This window comes from Dipodomys spectabilis, unplaced genomic scaffold, assembly GCF_019054845.1.
Source record: "Dipodomys spectabilis isolate Male_0828 unplaced genomic scaffold, ASM1905484v1 ptg000297l, whole genome shotgun sequence".
Lineage (NCBI taxonomy): Eukaryota > Metazoa > Chordata > Mammalia > Rodentia > Heteromyidae > Dipodomys > Dipodomys spectabilis.
The window spans coordinates 21,589,993-21,607,242 of record NW_024870974.1 but is presented as its reverse complement, the minus strand read 5'-3'; the positions used below and the strand labels follow the sequence as shown (position 1 = coordinate 21,607,242).

General features: G+C 45.0%; 1 protein-coding gene across 1 annotated transcript in view; it reads right to left on the bottom strand.

Annotated features, from left to right (window-relative positions):
- Clgn (calmegin) overlaps positions 1-16,733 on the bottom strand; it is a 30,070-nt gene extending 13,337 nt beyond the window's left edge. The window contains exons 1-5 of the mRNA XM_042701797.1: positions 16,688-16,733; positions 10,481-10,629; positions 9,734-9,810; positions 9,168-9,226; positions 6,942-7,083 (exon numbers count right to left, since the gene is read on the bottom strand). Coding sequence (XP_042557731.1) covers positions 6,942-7,083; positions 9,168-9,226; positions 9,734-9,810; positions 10,481-10,624 — 422 coding nt within the window. The 5' untranslated portion in view covers positions 10,625-10,629; positions 16,688-16,733. The remainder of the gene's footprint in view (positions 1-6,941; positions 7,084-9,167; positions 9,227-9,733; positions 9,811-10,480; positions 10,630-16,687) is intronic.
- Between the last annotated feature and the right edge of the window lie 517 nt (positions 16,734-17,250).

Here is a 17,250-nt window from a genome sequence, read left to right as displayed (position 1 = left end):
TTAATAAATGATTAGTTTTAAGTCTTGCATATATAATGTTATTGGTTGTGTAGATAATGTCACCAATGGTAATTTGCTACTTGTAAATATCTGGTTGGGAATTGAATTGGTGAATTTGTTAGTGGCAAGATGTAATTTAATACCAGCAATGACAAATGGAACATCAAACCATCTAATCTTGTGAGAATGTAGAGACTAACTGCAGATGACAAACTCAAAACTACAAGTTGTATTTTAGTGAATAAATCCCAATATATAAATTTAGGAAATATGAGACAGTAAAGAAATATAAGGCTTAAACAACAATAATTACACAACAAAAGATCAGAATAACAGTGAGATCAAAGGAATTATGATAAGAATGTTAAAAATGAAACAGGATATTTATAAACAACAAAATCAAAGAGAACACAACCAAAGTAGTAAATGAAGTCAAAGAGAAGTCAAATGAATACCAAGTAAATGCAAACAGCTAAATGAGATCAAAAGGAATACACCTAAACATTTAAAAAGAGATCAAAGGAAAGAAACAAATGAAGAAATCAAGGCAAGACATGAAAAAAGGATCCTAACAAACATACAGACATTGTGAGAAAAAAAATTAAAAACCAAACCAAACAAACGCCCCTGAAACCTGGAAATGAAAACATAGTGGAAAGCACTTCCTGCAGAGAAGAGGAAATAGAAGGCTAACTTTTAGGCGTTGAAGACGTAGTAGACATGGAAAAAATCTGACAAAAATACAGAGATGAAAGAAATACAAAAGGATTTGCAAGAAATTACTAGTTTGGGCTCTAGCAAAAGAGCAAACATACAAATGATGGGCATAGAGGGAGGTGAGGAGGTGATGGCTTAGGGCATAGGTAACATACTCAACAAAGTAATAGAAAACTTGAAGAGAAAGCCAGGACCAGGAGGCATTTAGAAAACCCTATAAAACAAGAACGGAACTCTCCAAAATCATATTGTAGTTCAAACACCAAAAACAGAGAACAAGGAAAGAATACTAAAAGTTGTAAGAGAAAAGCTTGTCATTTAACGGGAAAGACCATCAGAGTAACTAATGATTTCTCAACAGAAACATCATAAGCCAGGAGGTTATTGAAGAATTACAAGTAAAAACTGGCAACTTAGAATACTCTACCCAGTGCAACTATCACACAAATTAAAGAACAATAAAAAAATTCTATCATAAAAACTATAGCAATTTTTTCTTTTTCTTTTTTGTTGGTGAGGGGCTTGAACTCTGGACCTGGACGCTGTCCCTGAGCTCTTCAGCTCAAGGTGAGCACTCTACCATATGAGCCACAGTGCCACTTCCAGTTTTCTGGTGGTTAATTGGAGATAAGATTCTCATGGACTTTTCTATCCTGGCTGGCTTTGAACCATGATCCTCATATCTCAGCCTCCTGAAAAGCTAGGATTACAGGCGTGAGCCACCGGTGTCCGGTGCCCAGCTTAAAGCAATTTAGTATGACTAAACCAGCACAACAGAAGGTACTCAAAGAAATCCTGCACACAGAAGAGGAAGATGGAATGTAAACCTGAAGTTAAGGAGAAGAAAATCACATTGGATAAATAGACAAGCACAGGAAGAGCAGGAAAGAATCTAACACTATTTTTTTAATGGCTGGAACTATGATACATCATGTCAATGAAGTACTCAATATCAATGGACTCAATCCTCCAATCAAAAAAGAATTGTAAATTGGATAAAAAGGAAAAACTTGACCATCTGCTGTCTACCAGAAACACACCTGACTGACAAAAACAAACATTGGATTAGGAGAAAAGGCTGAAGAGTCCACATAAACATGGACCCTTGAAAGCAGCTAGGAGAGCTACAATCATATCTGATAAAGAAGGCTTCAAGTCAAAACCAGTGAAGAAAAGACAAAAAAGTCACTTCACATTAATAAAGGTAACTTACCACCTAGAAGATATAACAGCCGGGTACCTGTGGCTCGTGCCTGTAATCCTAGCTACTCAGGGGACTGAGATTTCAGGATCACAGTTTGAAGCCAGCCCAGCAAATGTCTGTGAGACTCTTATCTCCAATTAACTACCATAAAACTGCAGCTGGCATTATGGCTCCAAATGGTAGAGCACTAGCCTTGAGTGAAAAAGCTCAGGGACAGGGCCCAGGCTCTGAATTCAAGCCCCACAACCAACAACAAAAACAAAAGACAGCAATTTTTAGCATCTATGCACTAAATGTTGGTATACTCACCTTTGTTAAACAAATGCTAGTGGATTTAAAAACACACATTGACCCTAAACACTGGCAGTAGGAAGCTTCAATACTACACTTTTACCAGTAGATAGGTCATCCAGACCTACCTCCAAATCAACAGATTGAGATTTGATAATATCATGTAACAAATGACCTGACAGACACCTGTAGAACGCTTTGCCACCAGCTGAACGATCACTTTCTCCTTAGAAGCCCATGGAACTTTCTCAAAAATCAGTCATATTCTAGGACATAAAGTAAGGTCTTGGAAAATGTAAGAAAGTCAAAAATGGATTTTTTTCATACCAAAATACTGTATTCTTTCATACCATAGTGGAATTAAACTAGTGTAACAGTAGAATAACCTGCAGAAAATATTCAGCCACAACAACACACTTACTAGAGGGAAAAATTTTAAAATTTTTTGGAAGCCAATGAAAATGAAAACACAACCCACCAGAACATTTGGAATAGAGGAAAGGCAGTTCTCAGAGATACGTTTATATCTATAAGCACCTATAGAAACAGAGAGATGAGAGCGATGTCTAAAATAAACACTTGAAAGATATACCTCAAATTTGTAGAAAAAAATGAACTAGCCAAACCTTAAACTAGCAGACAGAAAGAACAAAAACTATAGAAATCATGTGCAGTATACGTTCATAATTCTGTATATGTTTAAACAATTAGCAGTGCTCAATTCTGTACACTAGAAATTTGGATGCCTTTTTTTTTTTTTTGGTGCTGGTCCAAGGGCTTGAACTCAGGGCCTGGGCACTGTCCCTGAGCTTCTTTTGTTCAAGGCTAGCCCTCTACTACTTGAGCCTCACCTCCACTTCCTTGTTTTTTTGTTTGTTTTTGTAGGTTTTTTGGAGGTAAGAGTTTCCTGAACTTCCCTGACCAGGCTGGCTTCAAATTGCAATCCTCAGATCTCAGCCTCCTAAGAAGCTAGGATTACAAGCAAGAGCTAACAATACTCATCTCGGAGTACTCACTTTGATAAAGATAACATGAAAATAGTCCCAATAAAGTTCTTACTAACTGAATTCAACAACACATCAAAAATCTTGTACACCGTGAGAACATCGGGTTCATTCATGTATGCAAAACTGGCTTAACATAAACCAATAAAAATTATGCACTACATTAACAAGATAAAGGACAAAGATCATATAATCATCTCAACAATGCATAAAAGGCCTTTGACAAAATACAACCTCCTTTTATGATTAAAAAAAATAGGAATAAAAGGAAAGTATCTCAATAAATGCTATTTATAACAAACCTATCACCAACAGCTCACTAAATGTTGGAAAACAACCATTTCCTCTAAAATCAGAAGACAAAGATGTCTACTTTCTACTCTTATTCAATATAGTGCTGGAATACCTAGCCAAAGTAATAAGGCAAGAGAAAGAAATAAAGGGTTCCAAATATGGAAAGAAGTTAAATTATCCCTATTTGCAGATGTTAAGATCCTATACCTAAAAGACCCAATGATTTTACCACCAAACTCCTGCACCTTCACAGCAATGTGGCAGGATACAAAATCAACACACAAAAATGAGTGCCTTTTGTGAACAGAATGAGAGGAAAATTAGAAAAAAATTCACAATAGCATCAAAAATAAAAATAAACAATTAAGGAGATGAAATATCTCTACAATGAAAACTATAAAACTTTGAAGAAATAAAGATGACAGTAGAATATGGAAATATCTGCCATTTGCACTGATTGGCAAAATTAATATTACAATAATGGTCATATTGCCAAAGATGATCTATTGATTCAATGTAATACTGATCAAAGTTCCAATGTCATTCTTTATAGAAATGGAAAAATCAATCCTGAAATTTATACAGAAATGCAAAAGATCCCGGGTAACCAAAGCAATCTTGAGCACAAAGCCAATGTTGGAGGCATCACAAAACTAGACTTCTAATCATATTACAGAGTCAAATAGCATCACAGTTGCACAGAAACATCAAACAGCCCAGAAATGAATCTGCAGTACCACAACTATATGACTTTTGACAAAGGAACCCAAAATAGATGCTGGAGAAACAATGGTCTCATCAACAAATAATGCTGGAATGACTGGATATCCACATGCACAAGACTGACATCTACTTTTCACTCTGTATGAATATGAACTCCAAGAAGAACAAAAACCTTAATGCAAGATCTAAATGTTGAAACTACTACTGAAAAGAATAAGGAAAATACTAGGACTTACTGGCATAGGAGTTAACTTCCTGAATAGCTACTCTAGTAGCTCAGTTAACAAAACTGTTAGAACTAATAAAGAAACTCAATAAAGGTGGAGGCTATGCAATAATCATATAAAAATCGAGTCATTTTAATATATGAATAATGAGCATGCTGTAAAGGAAATAAGTCTCATATAAGACCATCACACACACACACACACACACACACACACACACACACAAATACCTCAGAATAAATTTAGCCTAAGAAGTAAATGATCTCTATAACAAAAATAATAAAACACTGATGAAACAAACTAAAAAGTACTGAAAAACAAATCACCCTATGTTCTTAGATTAGAAGGCTTAGCATTGCTAACATGTCCATTCTACCTGGAGTGACACACAGATTAAAGCAATCCCAATCAAAATACCAATAAAATACTTCATAAAAACCCACCCTACATGGAAGCTCCTGCCTGTTCAAGAAGCAGAGATCAGAAGGACTGCTGTTTGAGACCTGTCTGGGGAAAAGTTAGACAGGCTCATCTTAACCAAAATACTTGTGTAGTGCTATGTGCATTTCATCCTTTTTATGTGGGAAACATAAATAGGATTCATAGTCAGGCAAAATATGAAAGACTATTTAAAAAATAAGTAAAGCAAGGGATGGGAAGGGGAAACAAAGGAGGAGGCAACAATGCTTGATAAGAAATCTACTCATTACCTTGCCCATGTCATTGTAGCCCCTCTGTTCAGTAGTTTGACAATAAAAAAAAAAAAGTGAAGTGAAAAGGGCTGGGTGAGTGGCTGCTTAACAAGCACTGAGTTCAAATCCCAGTCCACAAAATACAAAATACTACAGTCTTAAATTTCATATGGAACTATAAAGACCCCAAGAAATCTTGAACAAACAGAATAAAACCGATACATTGCAATAGCAGATCTTGTCAAAGCATTCTACAAAATTATGTTTTAAAAAAGTAGCATGCAACTGGCATAAACAAAATGACACATATCCCAATGGAACAGAAGAGAGAACCCACAAACAAATCCGTGTATCTATAGCCACTTTATCCTCAACAAAGTTACCGAAGAAATTCAGTGTAAAAAGGCCAGGCTCTTAAATAAATGGTACTATGAAAAACAGAATACCCATATACTCAAGAATGACGTTACATCACATATTTTTCTATTTTAATAATTTCTGCATTTTCATACAAAATATATTTTCATGTTTTAAAGTATTTTACATAACTGGGTGCTGGTGGCTCACGCCTATAATCCTAACTACTCAGGAAGCTGAGATCTGAGGATCATGGTTCAAAGCCAGCCTGGGCAGGAAAGTCTGTGAGGCTCTTATCTCCAATTAAACACCAGAAAACTGCAAGTGGCACTGTGGCTCAAGTCGTAGAGCACTAGCCTTGAGCTGAAGAGTTGAGGGACAGCTCCCAGGCCCAGAGTTCAAGCCCCACAGCCAACCCCCCCCCCAAAAAAAGAAATAGACCTAAACAGACGTTTCTCAAAAGAAGATAAACACATGACCAAAATGTAGCAAGTCATTATTCCTGAGGAAAATTCAAACCAAAACCATAAAGAACATCCTCCCAGTCTGTTTGAAATTGCTTTAACACAAAAGACAAAAAATAACAAATGCTAATGAAAGTCATCAAGAAGTACTACTAAGGTCAAATATGAGTCTACTAAGTACCTGTAACTATTTTAAATTTGTTCAAATAGTGGGCATATGCTCTATTACATGAGTCAGTATTCAAAACTCATTGAGATGACTTACTGTAGACCAGATATTTTGAAGTATCACACTGATATATTTAACTAAGTACAATTGCTAGACTCTGGGAGGTCTCGTAAAACAAGATGGCACTCTGCAGGGCGCAGGAAGAACCAGCCATCAATCTAACAGAAGGGGTTCTGATATGGAGGGGCTCTGGGGGGACATTTCAGGGAATGATGCTCCTGAGTGCCCTCACTGTCTGGCAGGAGGAGGGAGGTTTTGTTATGATGGGTGTGGGCTCCCTGTGGAGTCCAGCAGGACCCTGGGCAAGCCCCGCCTCTGGCGTATGCCCACTCGGGGAGGAGCGAGGGTCTCCTGACCCCATCCACACTTCCTTTGAGAATGAATCTACTGCTGCCGAATCCCACTGCCAGCTTATCAGCAGTACTTGTGTTCCCTCTTGATTATATTTGAGTTAATATCCTAGTAGCAAGTAACTCTCAGAAAAAAGGTTGAAATTTAAAAAGTGGCTACACTGTGCTGTATTATTTGGTGGCAGAAATGAATCTAATTTCATCATTAACTGGTTTTCACTGAATAATTGGGGTTGTGCATATATACATTCCAAGATTTAACTAAATAAAATTGAAAAAAAATAGAATCTTATGCCCAGCACTAAAGTCCAAGCTATCTATCAGATGCCAACTAAATCACATGAACCCAAATCCCGAAAAAGAGTGGTCACAAGCGTACTACGACTTACTGAACGATCAAAGGTTTGTCTGCAAAGACAAAAGGCCTCTCCAAGGCGGCCGCCACCGCGTGGTGCTTCGCCCTGGACTTCAGCACCAGCCCCCGGTCTCCAGGAACCTGGTTTTCTTTCAACTCTTCTATTTCCCATCTTCCTAAAAAACAAAGAAAAGCAAGGTAAATTAAAACAGAAAATACTGATAATACGGATTTCCCAATAAGCTGTAAACTATGTATTTTTCACCAATACTGATACAGAAAAAATAAAACCATATTATAAGTCAGGAAATATCTGAAATGTTGTGTATGCATCTCTCTTCTCCTCCTCTTTTCTCTTCTCCCCACTTCCTTTGCTCTCCTGTTCTCTTTTCCCATATCAGAAGCTGGTTTCAGGGCTGAGTGCAGTGGTACACTCCTGTAATCCCAACAAACATAGGAGGAAATGCAGCATTATGGTCCCAGGCTGGTCCCAGGCAAAAATGAAATATCTCATCTGAAAAGCGCTGGAGACCTAGCTCAAGTGAAGAGTGCCTATCTAGCAAGCCAACGGCTCTGGGTTCAAACCCCAGTACCATAAAAGCGGGGCCCATTTCCTTAGAAAAGGTGGGGCTGGAAGGTGGCTCAGTGGTAGAGCGCTTGCCTTGCATGCCTGAGGCCCTGGGTTCGATTCCTCAGCACCACATAAGCAAAAAAGAAAAAAGCTGGAAGTGGCGCTGTGGCTCAAGTGGTAGAGCGCTAGCCTTGAGCTGAAGAGCTGAGGGACAGCGCCCAGGCCCAGAGTTCAGGCCCCATGACCAGACCCCCCCAAAAAAAATTATGAAAAGGCACAACCACCAAAAACTGAAGTATCTGATTAAGGCACTGGAATGAAAATGGGTAACTTTAGTTTTCTCTAACTAGCACACATGTGGTAACTGGTTTGTCTCAGAGGGTGGCAACACTGGATTTTCAGGGTGACATGTTAAAGCGGCCAGCGGCCCACTGTGAGGTTCCGCCTCAGTCCATGTTGATTGAGCATGTCCGCTCCTTGCTGTCAGCGTCATCAGCGGTACGCTTCATCCACACAAGCGGTCCCAGGCTAGCTGGCCAGGCCAGCAGCTCCCTTCCACTTGGGGGCTTAAACACTAAATTCCCAGGCACAGAAGGTGATGTGGACTGGATGCTCCTGAGGTGAGGATGCCCCTGGTCCAAGCATGGCTGCACAGAACCTAAAGTCAGGTGGCTCAAGTGGTCAGTTCACAAAAGTAGAAACAAATACACTGAATCTAAATGTTAGGGGACCTGTGTCAATGGGTTCTTACGAAGTACAAATGAAAAGCAAAAATCCCCCGTGTTCCTGGAAAACAAAAGCCTGCAAAGCACCGGGACACAGATGCTGGGAGCTGGGCACTGTGTCTGGGAGGCCCCACGTTCACCGGCTGCTGGGGGGTGGTTTCAGGCAGAACAAGATGAGCTGAGTGCTTCCCTGCTTCCCCAGGGAAATGCCCCTCTTTGCAAGTGGATTCAGGCTAGATGTGGCCTTGCTTGCTGTGTGCACATGGAGGGTTCCCCCCAGATGCCAACGTCCCTAGGCGGAGGACGCACAGCAAGCAGGCCTGGCGTTGGGCTGGCAGGCAGGAGATGGCTGAAATCTGCACATGCCACACTGCCACTGGTCTTGCTCCTGTTCTGATGTAACCCATGCTGGGGTCTGACTGGAAAGCCACACACTTATGGCGATGAGGCCCTGGACGGACAATCCCACCCCAGGTCACCTTGAGAACAGGCCTGCTTTCCCTCAGCACAGTGAGAAGGCTGGCTTTAGGCTGGAAGGAAGGTGACCCTGATTATAGGGCATTTCTTTCTACAGCTAAGCCTGAAGACAGGCTACCGGTGACCCGGCAGACAGCTGTCGGCCTGCAGCTGTGGCTCCGGGGTGACCGTGTGTCTCATGCTGTCCTTAATTAGGCTCTGTTTGGTACTCTCTAGGAGAATGGTCATTTGGTGTGGGTGTGCCCAGTGGGGGGTGCCCCTGCCAAGCAGAGCCTGGGCACACTGCTCTGGGAGATGCAGCGACTAGCTGTTATGGAGGGAAATTCGGTGCTGTGTTAGACACCTGGGTCGTCAGGCTAAAAGGAGATTTCCACCCATGAGGAAGAGCAGCAGACTAAGAGACTGGACACTGGAGCACAAAGCTTGACAGGGAGCTGGTACACTCTGCATCAGACAGGTGACAGCTGATAGCAAATAAATACTTTACCATCATATATAGAAATCTCTGAATCCATATCGTCTTTCTTTGCTTTTGATAAGACCCACCTGTAAATAAAGTTGAAAAAAAAGTTGGCTTTGAAAAATAAGATTAGATGCTTTGCATATTAGAAACACAGGAAAGTAAGTGTCCAATACAGTCATTGTTCACATAAAAATAAGTCTGTGGGAGGAGGATGGATAAGGATGCCTGTGCACCGCCTGCAAGGCTGGATCTAAACCAGAGTTGGAATGTGCAGTCTGCCTGCAGCGCGCAGAGCAGCCTTGGCTTCTTGCTCGAGAGATGGGTGTGGAAGGAGCTTGCTGTCTCCCAGGACAGGGTCTGGTACATCGTAAGCACTAAGCATTAATCATTCTCTTACCATTTCTTAGGCTGGAAGAATAACCCAAATTTGTCATCTGAATTTAAGTTGTATTTGTCCTAGGGGATACAAAATGTATCTGTATCTTCCTTTGTATGTAGCCAATCAAATTAAGCCTTGTTTTATCTATTACATAAATATGGAACAAAAAGCTGTCAAAGGCAAGGAAAACGTTTTCTAAATGAATACTCACCCGGCCAACTTTCCACTATCAAATGTTTCTGTAAAGTATACTTCTCCTATAGGTTGAGGTGTCTTATATTTAAAAACCTAGAAAATAAAGATTTTGAGAATTCAGTTACCCCTCTCACACGCATGTTAATGAAGCAATCTTGCAAGCACACACCACATATACCACACATGCACATCATACCAGCATGAGGCGGCCGGGCTGTCCTAGCTATGGTGACAGCCCAGAGCAATGCATGGTAACAGAAACGTGCATGCAGCCAGAGGACACACATAGCCTTAGAATCCCAATAAGTTAACAGTTTGTGGGGATTAAAAGTAATTAGGAGCACGCCAGGCAAGGTGGCTCATGACTGTAATCTCAGCTACTCAAGAAATACAGACTGGGAGGTCCAAGGTAAGCCAAGGCAAAAGGTTCACCATGTGGTAAATGCCTGTCAACCCCAATTACATCGGAAGTATAAATAGGAGGATCATGGTCCAGGCTGACCCAGGCAAAACTTTGAGACCCTATCAGAAAAATAAAGAAAGCAAAAGGGCACAGAGACACGGGCAGAGGGCCTTTCTACCAGGCATGAGACCCAGAGTTCACGTCCCAGTACTTCCCCAAAAATTATAATAGTAAAGGGTCCTCACAGTACCCCTGAGGGGAGTACTATCTTGGATGTTCACAGTACCCCTGGGGGGGTGCTATCCAGGATGCTCGCAGTACTCCTGTGTGTCTTGTGAGGAATACCACGCTGCCACCCACCTCTGGACTAGGTGTGGCCTCCTCAGCACCCATCTCCTCTGAGTTTTCACTGAAGTCTTCCACCTCCACACTGTCGTCAGCAAAGTCCGCATTGGCCGAGATGAAGAGAAGACCCAGGCACAACCCAAGGCCTCGGAAACGCATACTGTCTTTGGAATTAAGAGTAAGAGGCGGGTGTAATGCAAAGCTGTGAATGATTCACACTGAGCAATAGAGAGAACAAGAATTTCTCTCAATGCTTGCTTTATTCTAGGCATATTTTAAAGCTAATTAGCAGGATGATTTGAATTATACCTTGAACAAGTAGAACACAAACTTCAAATCTTTCAGTAAACAGATTTTACAAACACAAGTCTTTGTCTAAAACCCAAACAGCCAATGGAACAAAATCTAAAGATGCTGGGCACTGGTGGCTCAGGCCTGTAATCCTAGCTACTCAGGAGGCTGAGATCTGAGGATCAAGGTTCAAAGCCAGCCTGGGCAGGAAAAGTCCGTGAGATTCTTATCTCCAATAAACCAGTCAGAAAACTGGAAGTGGTGCTGTGGCTCAAGTGGTAGAGTGCTCGCCTTGAGCTGAAGAGCTGAGGGACAGCGCCCAGGCCCAGAATTCAAGCTCCACAGCCAAAACAAAAAACAAAACAAAAAAAAAATCCTAAGGATATAGAAATGATGATTATCAAACTCACATAATATGTAGACCCCTTTCAAAGATAAAAGCATCATCATGATTCTTAAATGTTTACTTATTTTTGTAGTGTTTCTTAAGTATATATGTACAGTTAGAAAATTTATAATTATAAAACTAAAATTCATTTATTTACATTTCCTATACCTCCAAATATAAAGGAAAAGAATTTTATCACATGTTTAATGGAATTATCTTTTGCCAAAACCAAACCGCATTTCAAAGATGAATCAAATGTGGGGGGCTTACAACAATCCAGTTGACTTGGAGAACTTGCTGTTGCATTTACCATCCCCAAATCCTGCGCCTACACAATCATCTGCCATTCCTTCAACTAGTTTGCTCAAATCATGCAAAATTTCCGTTCCCGTGACACTGAGGTAAGTACAAGCCAGATATAATCTGCTGCCTCTTAGCAGAAGCTCATCATCTACATAATCACATAATCATATTATCATAATTACATCCTCTTCTACTCTCATTATATGCACAAAATTCAACTTTTGTTTCTTGGTGTCAGTAGAGTTTCAAACAAGTTCCTGTGGACAATGAAACAGTGAAGGGTTCTTGATTATAAGGTGTCAATCATCCAAGTAACCCAGATCTAAGGTGTCAGCCATCCAGATAGAACAGAGTATAACTATATTACTTATCTCTAGAGTTAATGTCAACACGGGATATTTTTGAGAAGCAAATTCCTAGAAATCTAAGACTCTTCAAAATGTAGGGAACTATGAGCTTAGTGGATCTCTCTAAGGCAGACAGGAATCACAATGAGCTCAGACTCTCCACTCTCCAGAGCAAGTACTACTAAAAAGAGACAACGGCTAGCAACGAAAGCCTATGGAGAATCTGGCAACGTCACGCACTTGGAACAGACTGGGGCTCTCCCATCATGGAAGGATGTAAGACCTTACAACATGCCTTTTCTGTACCAACAGAGATGACCGTGAGGCTGCTTCCCCTGCACTGTTAATGTGCTGTGAAGAAGTCTTCATATGAGGAATGCCAAGATAGGAAGCAGGAAAGCAGGAGACTCTGGAGAGCTGAAGGTGCGAGTCCCCATGGGAAATTCCACAGGCTGGAAAGTTGATGAGAGTTGCTCTTCCCAGAATGATTCTTTTCAGGTTGGGTTCAAGGGCAAGAAAAGGACTGGTATCTTCATCAGTCAGCCAGACAGCACTGATTTTGAGGGAAAACTGATTTTCTGTTCAATTTAGACCTTCAACCATTCACTCTAGTCAGATCAATCTGCTTTCTTCAGTCTACCAATTCAGACACTTAAATCTCATCCTAAAACATCCTCAACAAAGCCAGTGCTGGTGGCTCATGCCTGTAATCCTAGCTACGCTACTCAGGAGGCTGAGATCTCAGGATCAAGGTTCAAAGCCAGCCCAGGCAGGAAAGTCCGAGAGACTCTTTTTGGCAATAAAAAACCACTAGAAAACCTGAAGTGGCGCTGTGGCTCAAGTGGTAGAGCGCTCGCCTTGAGCTGAAGAGCACAGGGACAGTGCTCAAGCCCAGAGTTCAAGCCTCACGACCAAACACCCTCCCCCAAAAAAAAAAATATCCTCACAAGACAGAGTCTAAACAATATCTGACCAAATGCCTGAGTATGCATGACCCATCCATCTAGCTGATACATATAAACTGGCCATCCTGGCCATCTGCTCCTTATAAAACCCAAGAACCAGGGACTGTGTTGGCTTTTCAGTTTTCTTCCATTTGAGCTTGACCTTGATTAATATATACTATTAAGTAACACTACTTACTGTTTTCAAAAGCAAAGGATTCCCTCTCCCCCAAATGTAAAATCCTTGGTAAGCACAGCCGAAAGTGCACAAGGAAGCCTAAGAACAGAAATAATAATTGAAACACAGCCTACAGTAGCACCACAAAGTACTACAGCAGCCACCAAGGGAGAGAGAGAGCACTGAAGTTGGAGCAGTGGTCAGACTGCCGGCTACAACCTGAAGAGAAGAGTAGGACTGAGGCATGCTGATTACTTAGAGAACTATCTCAGCACTGGGCTTGAAAACCAGGGCACACAGTGAAATGAAAATCAAACAGTAAGCAGCACCATTTTCAAAGGATCAGTTTACATAAACATTGTAATGTATTCATTTATTTATTTAGGACTGATGCTACTGCTACATAGTTCCCAAAAGTAACATTGAGACAGCTTGCAAAAAAAAGACAAAAACATGCAAGCCCATCAGACCTGGAGCACACTCCTCTTATTCCCTAGCTGCAAAGCTTGTGGGTACATGAGAAATAAGAGCAGGTAAATGTTTAGAGAATGCAGGGCCAGGGCGGGAAGGAGAACGGTTAGAGGGAGGGAAGCTGGTGTGGTCAAGCCATCAGGTAGGATGGACAAGTCTTTGAACCAGCAAATTGAGGGCAAGAGTTTCCAGGTGATTAGGGGAAGCCAGAATACCGAGAGTTGATAAAAGGCTTTAAGATCCTTGGGGTGGGGCTGCTTTTCTAAAATTAACTTCCACAAAAATTCACAGAAAGAGTCCTTGAATAGTGATGTGTCTTGCTTTCGCCAGAGAGCTCTACTTATGTCAGTGTTTCTCACACTGGCCCACTAAGATTTAATATTAAATGACTAAAACTTAGAGGGAACAAGTTTCTGCAGAGAAGATACATTATGGCCCAGACAGCCTGCGGTTTTGTGATCTAATTTAAGGCTGAAGAGTTAATCGCATGTTAAACAGAACTTCACACCTATGAAGGAACAATGTCAAAGTTTTGCTTTGAACATGCTTCACTTTCACAACTATAATTGTAATTTTCTTAAGAACAAAAGATGTGATATAGGAACATCAGATTTAAAAGGTTTTGTTATCATGTCATGCAAAGAAAGTGAACCTTCTCACTAAAATCAGAAGATTAGGTGGCTATGTAGCTCACAGAAAGTTCACTCGGAGCCTCACAGCGGGGATAGGAAGGGAGCTAACGCTGACACCTTTTCCAAAGCTTGAAATGCAGCCATTTCCACATAAACAACTAACACTTTTCAGAGTAAATGGTACTAGGATTTGTTTCCCAATGGCAAATGTTTCACCTGGGAAATTCAGAGGCGATTGGCCAGTGGGACACAAAACCCATCTCTCCTTCAACCAACAGTTGGGACTGGCAATGCTGTGTCAGATTCTTGCATTAGACGTTGCAATTACAATAATTAGCAACAATTGCAGACATGGTCCCCAGTCTCGGAGTGTATGGTCTAGGCTGGAAAGTACCTAATGAACAAATAACCCAGGTGTAATAGGTAAACTCGGTTGTGATGGTTGGCAATGGGGAATTGAGCTTACAGGATAGGGGCGGGCCAGCATCTTTGAGAAGGCAATATTTAAAGTGAGATGCGGAGGACAAATAGCATTGATTCCCCAAGGCCAAGACAGCACCATGGCATCAAGGAACTGAAAGAGGAGGGGCAGAGAAAGAAGACTAAGAATTGCTGGTTTTGCATGTCTGCTGCTTCAGTAGTGTGAATCCCAATCTTGAGAGTATCTTAGGGTGAAACCATTGGCCTTCCATCTGATATTCAGGAAAAGTGAGGCTCAGGGGAGGTAAGAAATATTGCCAAGGCTCTAAGTGGAAGACAAGACTCCAGGTTAGGCACAGTCATTCCATTAAGGCACTAAGGCAAGAAAATGATTTAATCCTCATTAAATGGCACTAAAATTCTAGGACCAGAAAACATGGGACAAGGTTAAATAATGCCTATGTTCCTTCAGACACATCTTCCTCTTCCCAAGAGTGTGGCTTCAGAACTCACCCACAAAACTACGCAGTAGAAAGCACCCTGAACCTGGGCACATCTCACCAAGTGGTTAGCTCTACAGCTTAGAACCTGAGTGGTTCTAGGCCCCCGGCCTGGGCTCTCACGTGTGAAGGGACAGGGTTGAATGGGGTGAAGCGCAGATCTACCAACATCGACCATGCTCACTTTCTGGTGGGACACACTCCCCAGCATCAAGTACTGAAAACAAGCAGTGAAGGGCTCACGTCTGACACCATATCTACGGACATATCAGTGCCCTCCACTTGCATTCGATAATCTTATTAGGCAGCTCCCTGGGACACAGAAGGTAAAGTATCTTGTCCTAAGACTTTGGGGTGGGGGATGGGGTAAGGTTTAAATGTGACTGGATGAAAAGAGGGCTATCTGAAGTAATGCAAACATTTCAAAGGAAGCAAAATCCTAGTCGTCAACTGCAGTTGGACCGATATATATATAATGTTTATATATATATGTATATATGTTTATAAATGTTTATATATATGTTTCAGTAGAAATGAGCCTTCTAATTTTGAAGCTTCTTCACAGCTATATCTATCATCTATCTATCTATCTATCTAGTAATCTGCCAGTCTATCTATCTGGCTATCTATCGGTCTGTCTGTCTGTCGTCTACCACTCTGGAGACACTCGCTTTGAACTCCCACACCAATCCTTGCGTGTCTGGGGCAGAGGCTGCCACGCGGCCGGGTGGAGGAGGTGGCTGACATAAACAGGCTTTGCGCGATTGGGGGCCCCGCTGGCCTCGGTCCCTGGGCGCGGGGAGGGGTCCCGGGCACCCCGCAGTCAGGGCCGGTGCCGGCCTTGCTCTGAGTTCCGCGGCGGGAGGGGGCGGCGCCTGGCTCCCGACAGCCTCCCCCGCGCCCCCTCCACGCCCCCCGCGACCCTCCGTGCCCCCTCCACGCCCCCCGTGCCCCCTCCACCTCCCCGCGCCCCCCCGCGCCCCCTCCACGCCCCCCGCGCCCCCCGTGCCCCCCGCGGCCCCTCCACGCCCCCCGCGCCTCCCGCGCCCCCTCCACCCCCCCCCGCGCCTCCCGCGCCCCCTCCACGCCCCCCGTGCCCCCCGCGCCCCCTCCACCACCCCCGCGCCCCCTCCACGCCCCCCGTGCCCCCTCCACCCCCCCCCGCGCCCCCCGCGCCCCCTCCACGCCCCCCGTGCCCCCTCCACCCCCCCCGCGCCCCCTCCACGCCCCCCGTGCCCCCTCCACCCCCCCCCGCGCCCCCTCCACGCCCCCCGCGCCCCCTCCACCCCCCCCGCGCCCCCCGCGCCCCCTCCACGCCCCCCGCGCCCCCCGTGCCCCCTCACGCCCCCTGCGTCCCCCGTGCCCCCTCCACCCCCCCCCGCGCCCCCCGCGCCCCCTCCACGCCCCCCGTGCCCCCTCACGCCCCCTGCGTCCCCCGTGCCCCCGCGACCCTCTGCGAGCCCCGCAGCCCCCCGCGCCCCCCGCGGCCCTCCGCGCCCGGGGCTCGAGCGCGGAACCGGCGCGGAAACGGCAACCGCTGGGTAACGGACGCGGCCCCGCGCCCCCCACCCCGGAGCCAGGGCTCCCCGACTTCCCGCGCCCGCCCGGGGGTGGACGGCGCCCGGGACCAGCCCGGCTCCGCAGCCCGCCCGGCCCCGCCGGCTCAGCCTTTCGGGCGGCAGAAGAAAAAGAGGTGTGGCCCAGGCGCCCCCATCCCGCCCAGGGGCAGCGGGGCCTGGATTCCTCACCCCACGCCCGAGCGCAGAGGCTGCGGGAAGGTGTCGTGCGTGTCTGTTCTCGGCGGCGGCAGCTCAGGCGCTGGGACTGGCGGCCACCTGGTCCCGCGTCGCCCGGGCCCGACCCCGCCCACCGCCGCCGCCCAGCAGCGGCTGCTAACTGCGCCTGCGCGAGCGCCCGCGGGTCGGGCGTGGCGGGGGCGTGGCGCTGTCCGGAGGGCGGGGCACTTCTCTGGGGGCGTGCCAGGGCATTTATTGGGGGCGGGGCATTCTCTGTGGGCGGGGCGCTGCCGGGCGGTGGGGCGTGGTGGGTGGGGCTGGGGAGGGGCAGAGCCCGGTGCACCTGCTGCAGTTTCCATAGCAGCAGAGGGGGTGGGGTTGGCAGCGCCCCGCCCCGCCGCGCCCCGCCCCGCCCCGCAGGCATCTGCAGAGGTGCATCGGCCCTCCCTCCTCATTCCCGGGTCCCCACACCCCCCTCCCGGTGCCCACCCTCCCGGCAAACTGCGGGCTCCACCTATTGCTCCCGGGCCGGCTCCTGGCTGATCTCGGTGAGGCTGCGGGTTCCCTGGCCTCGC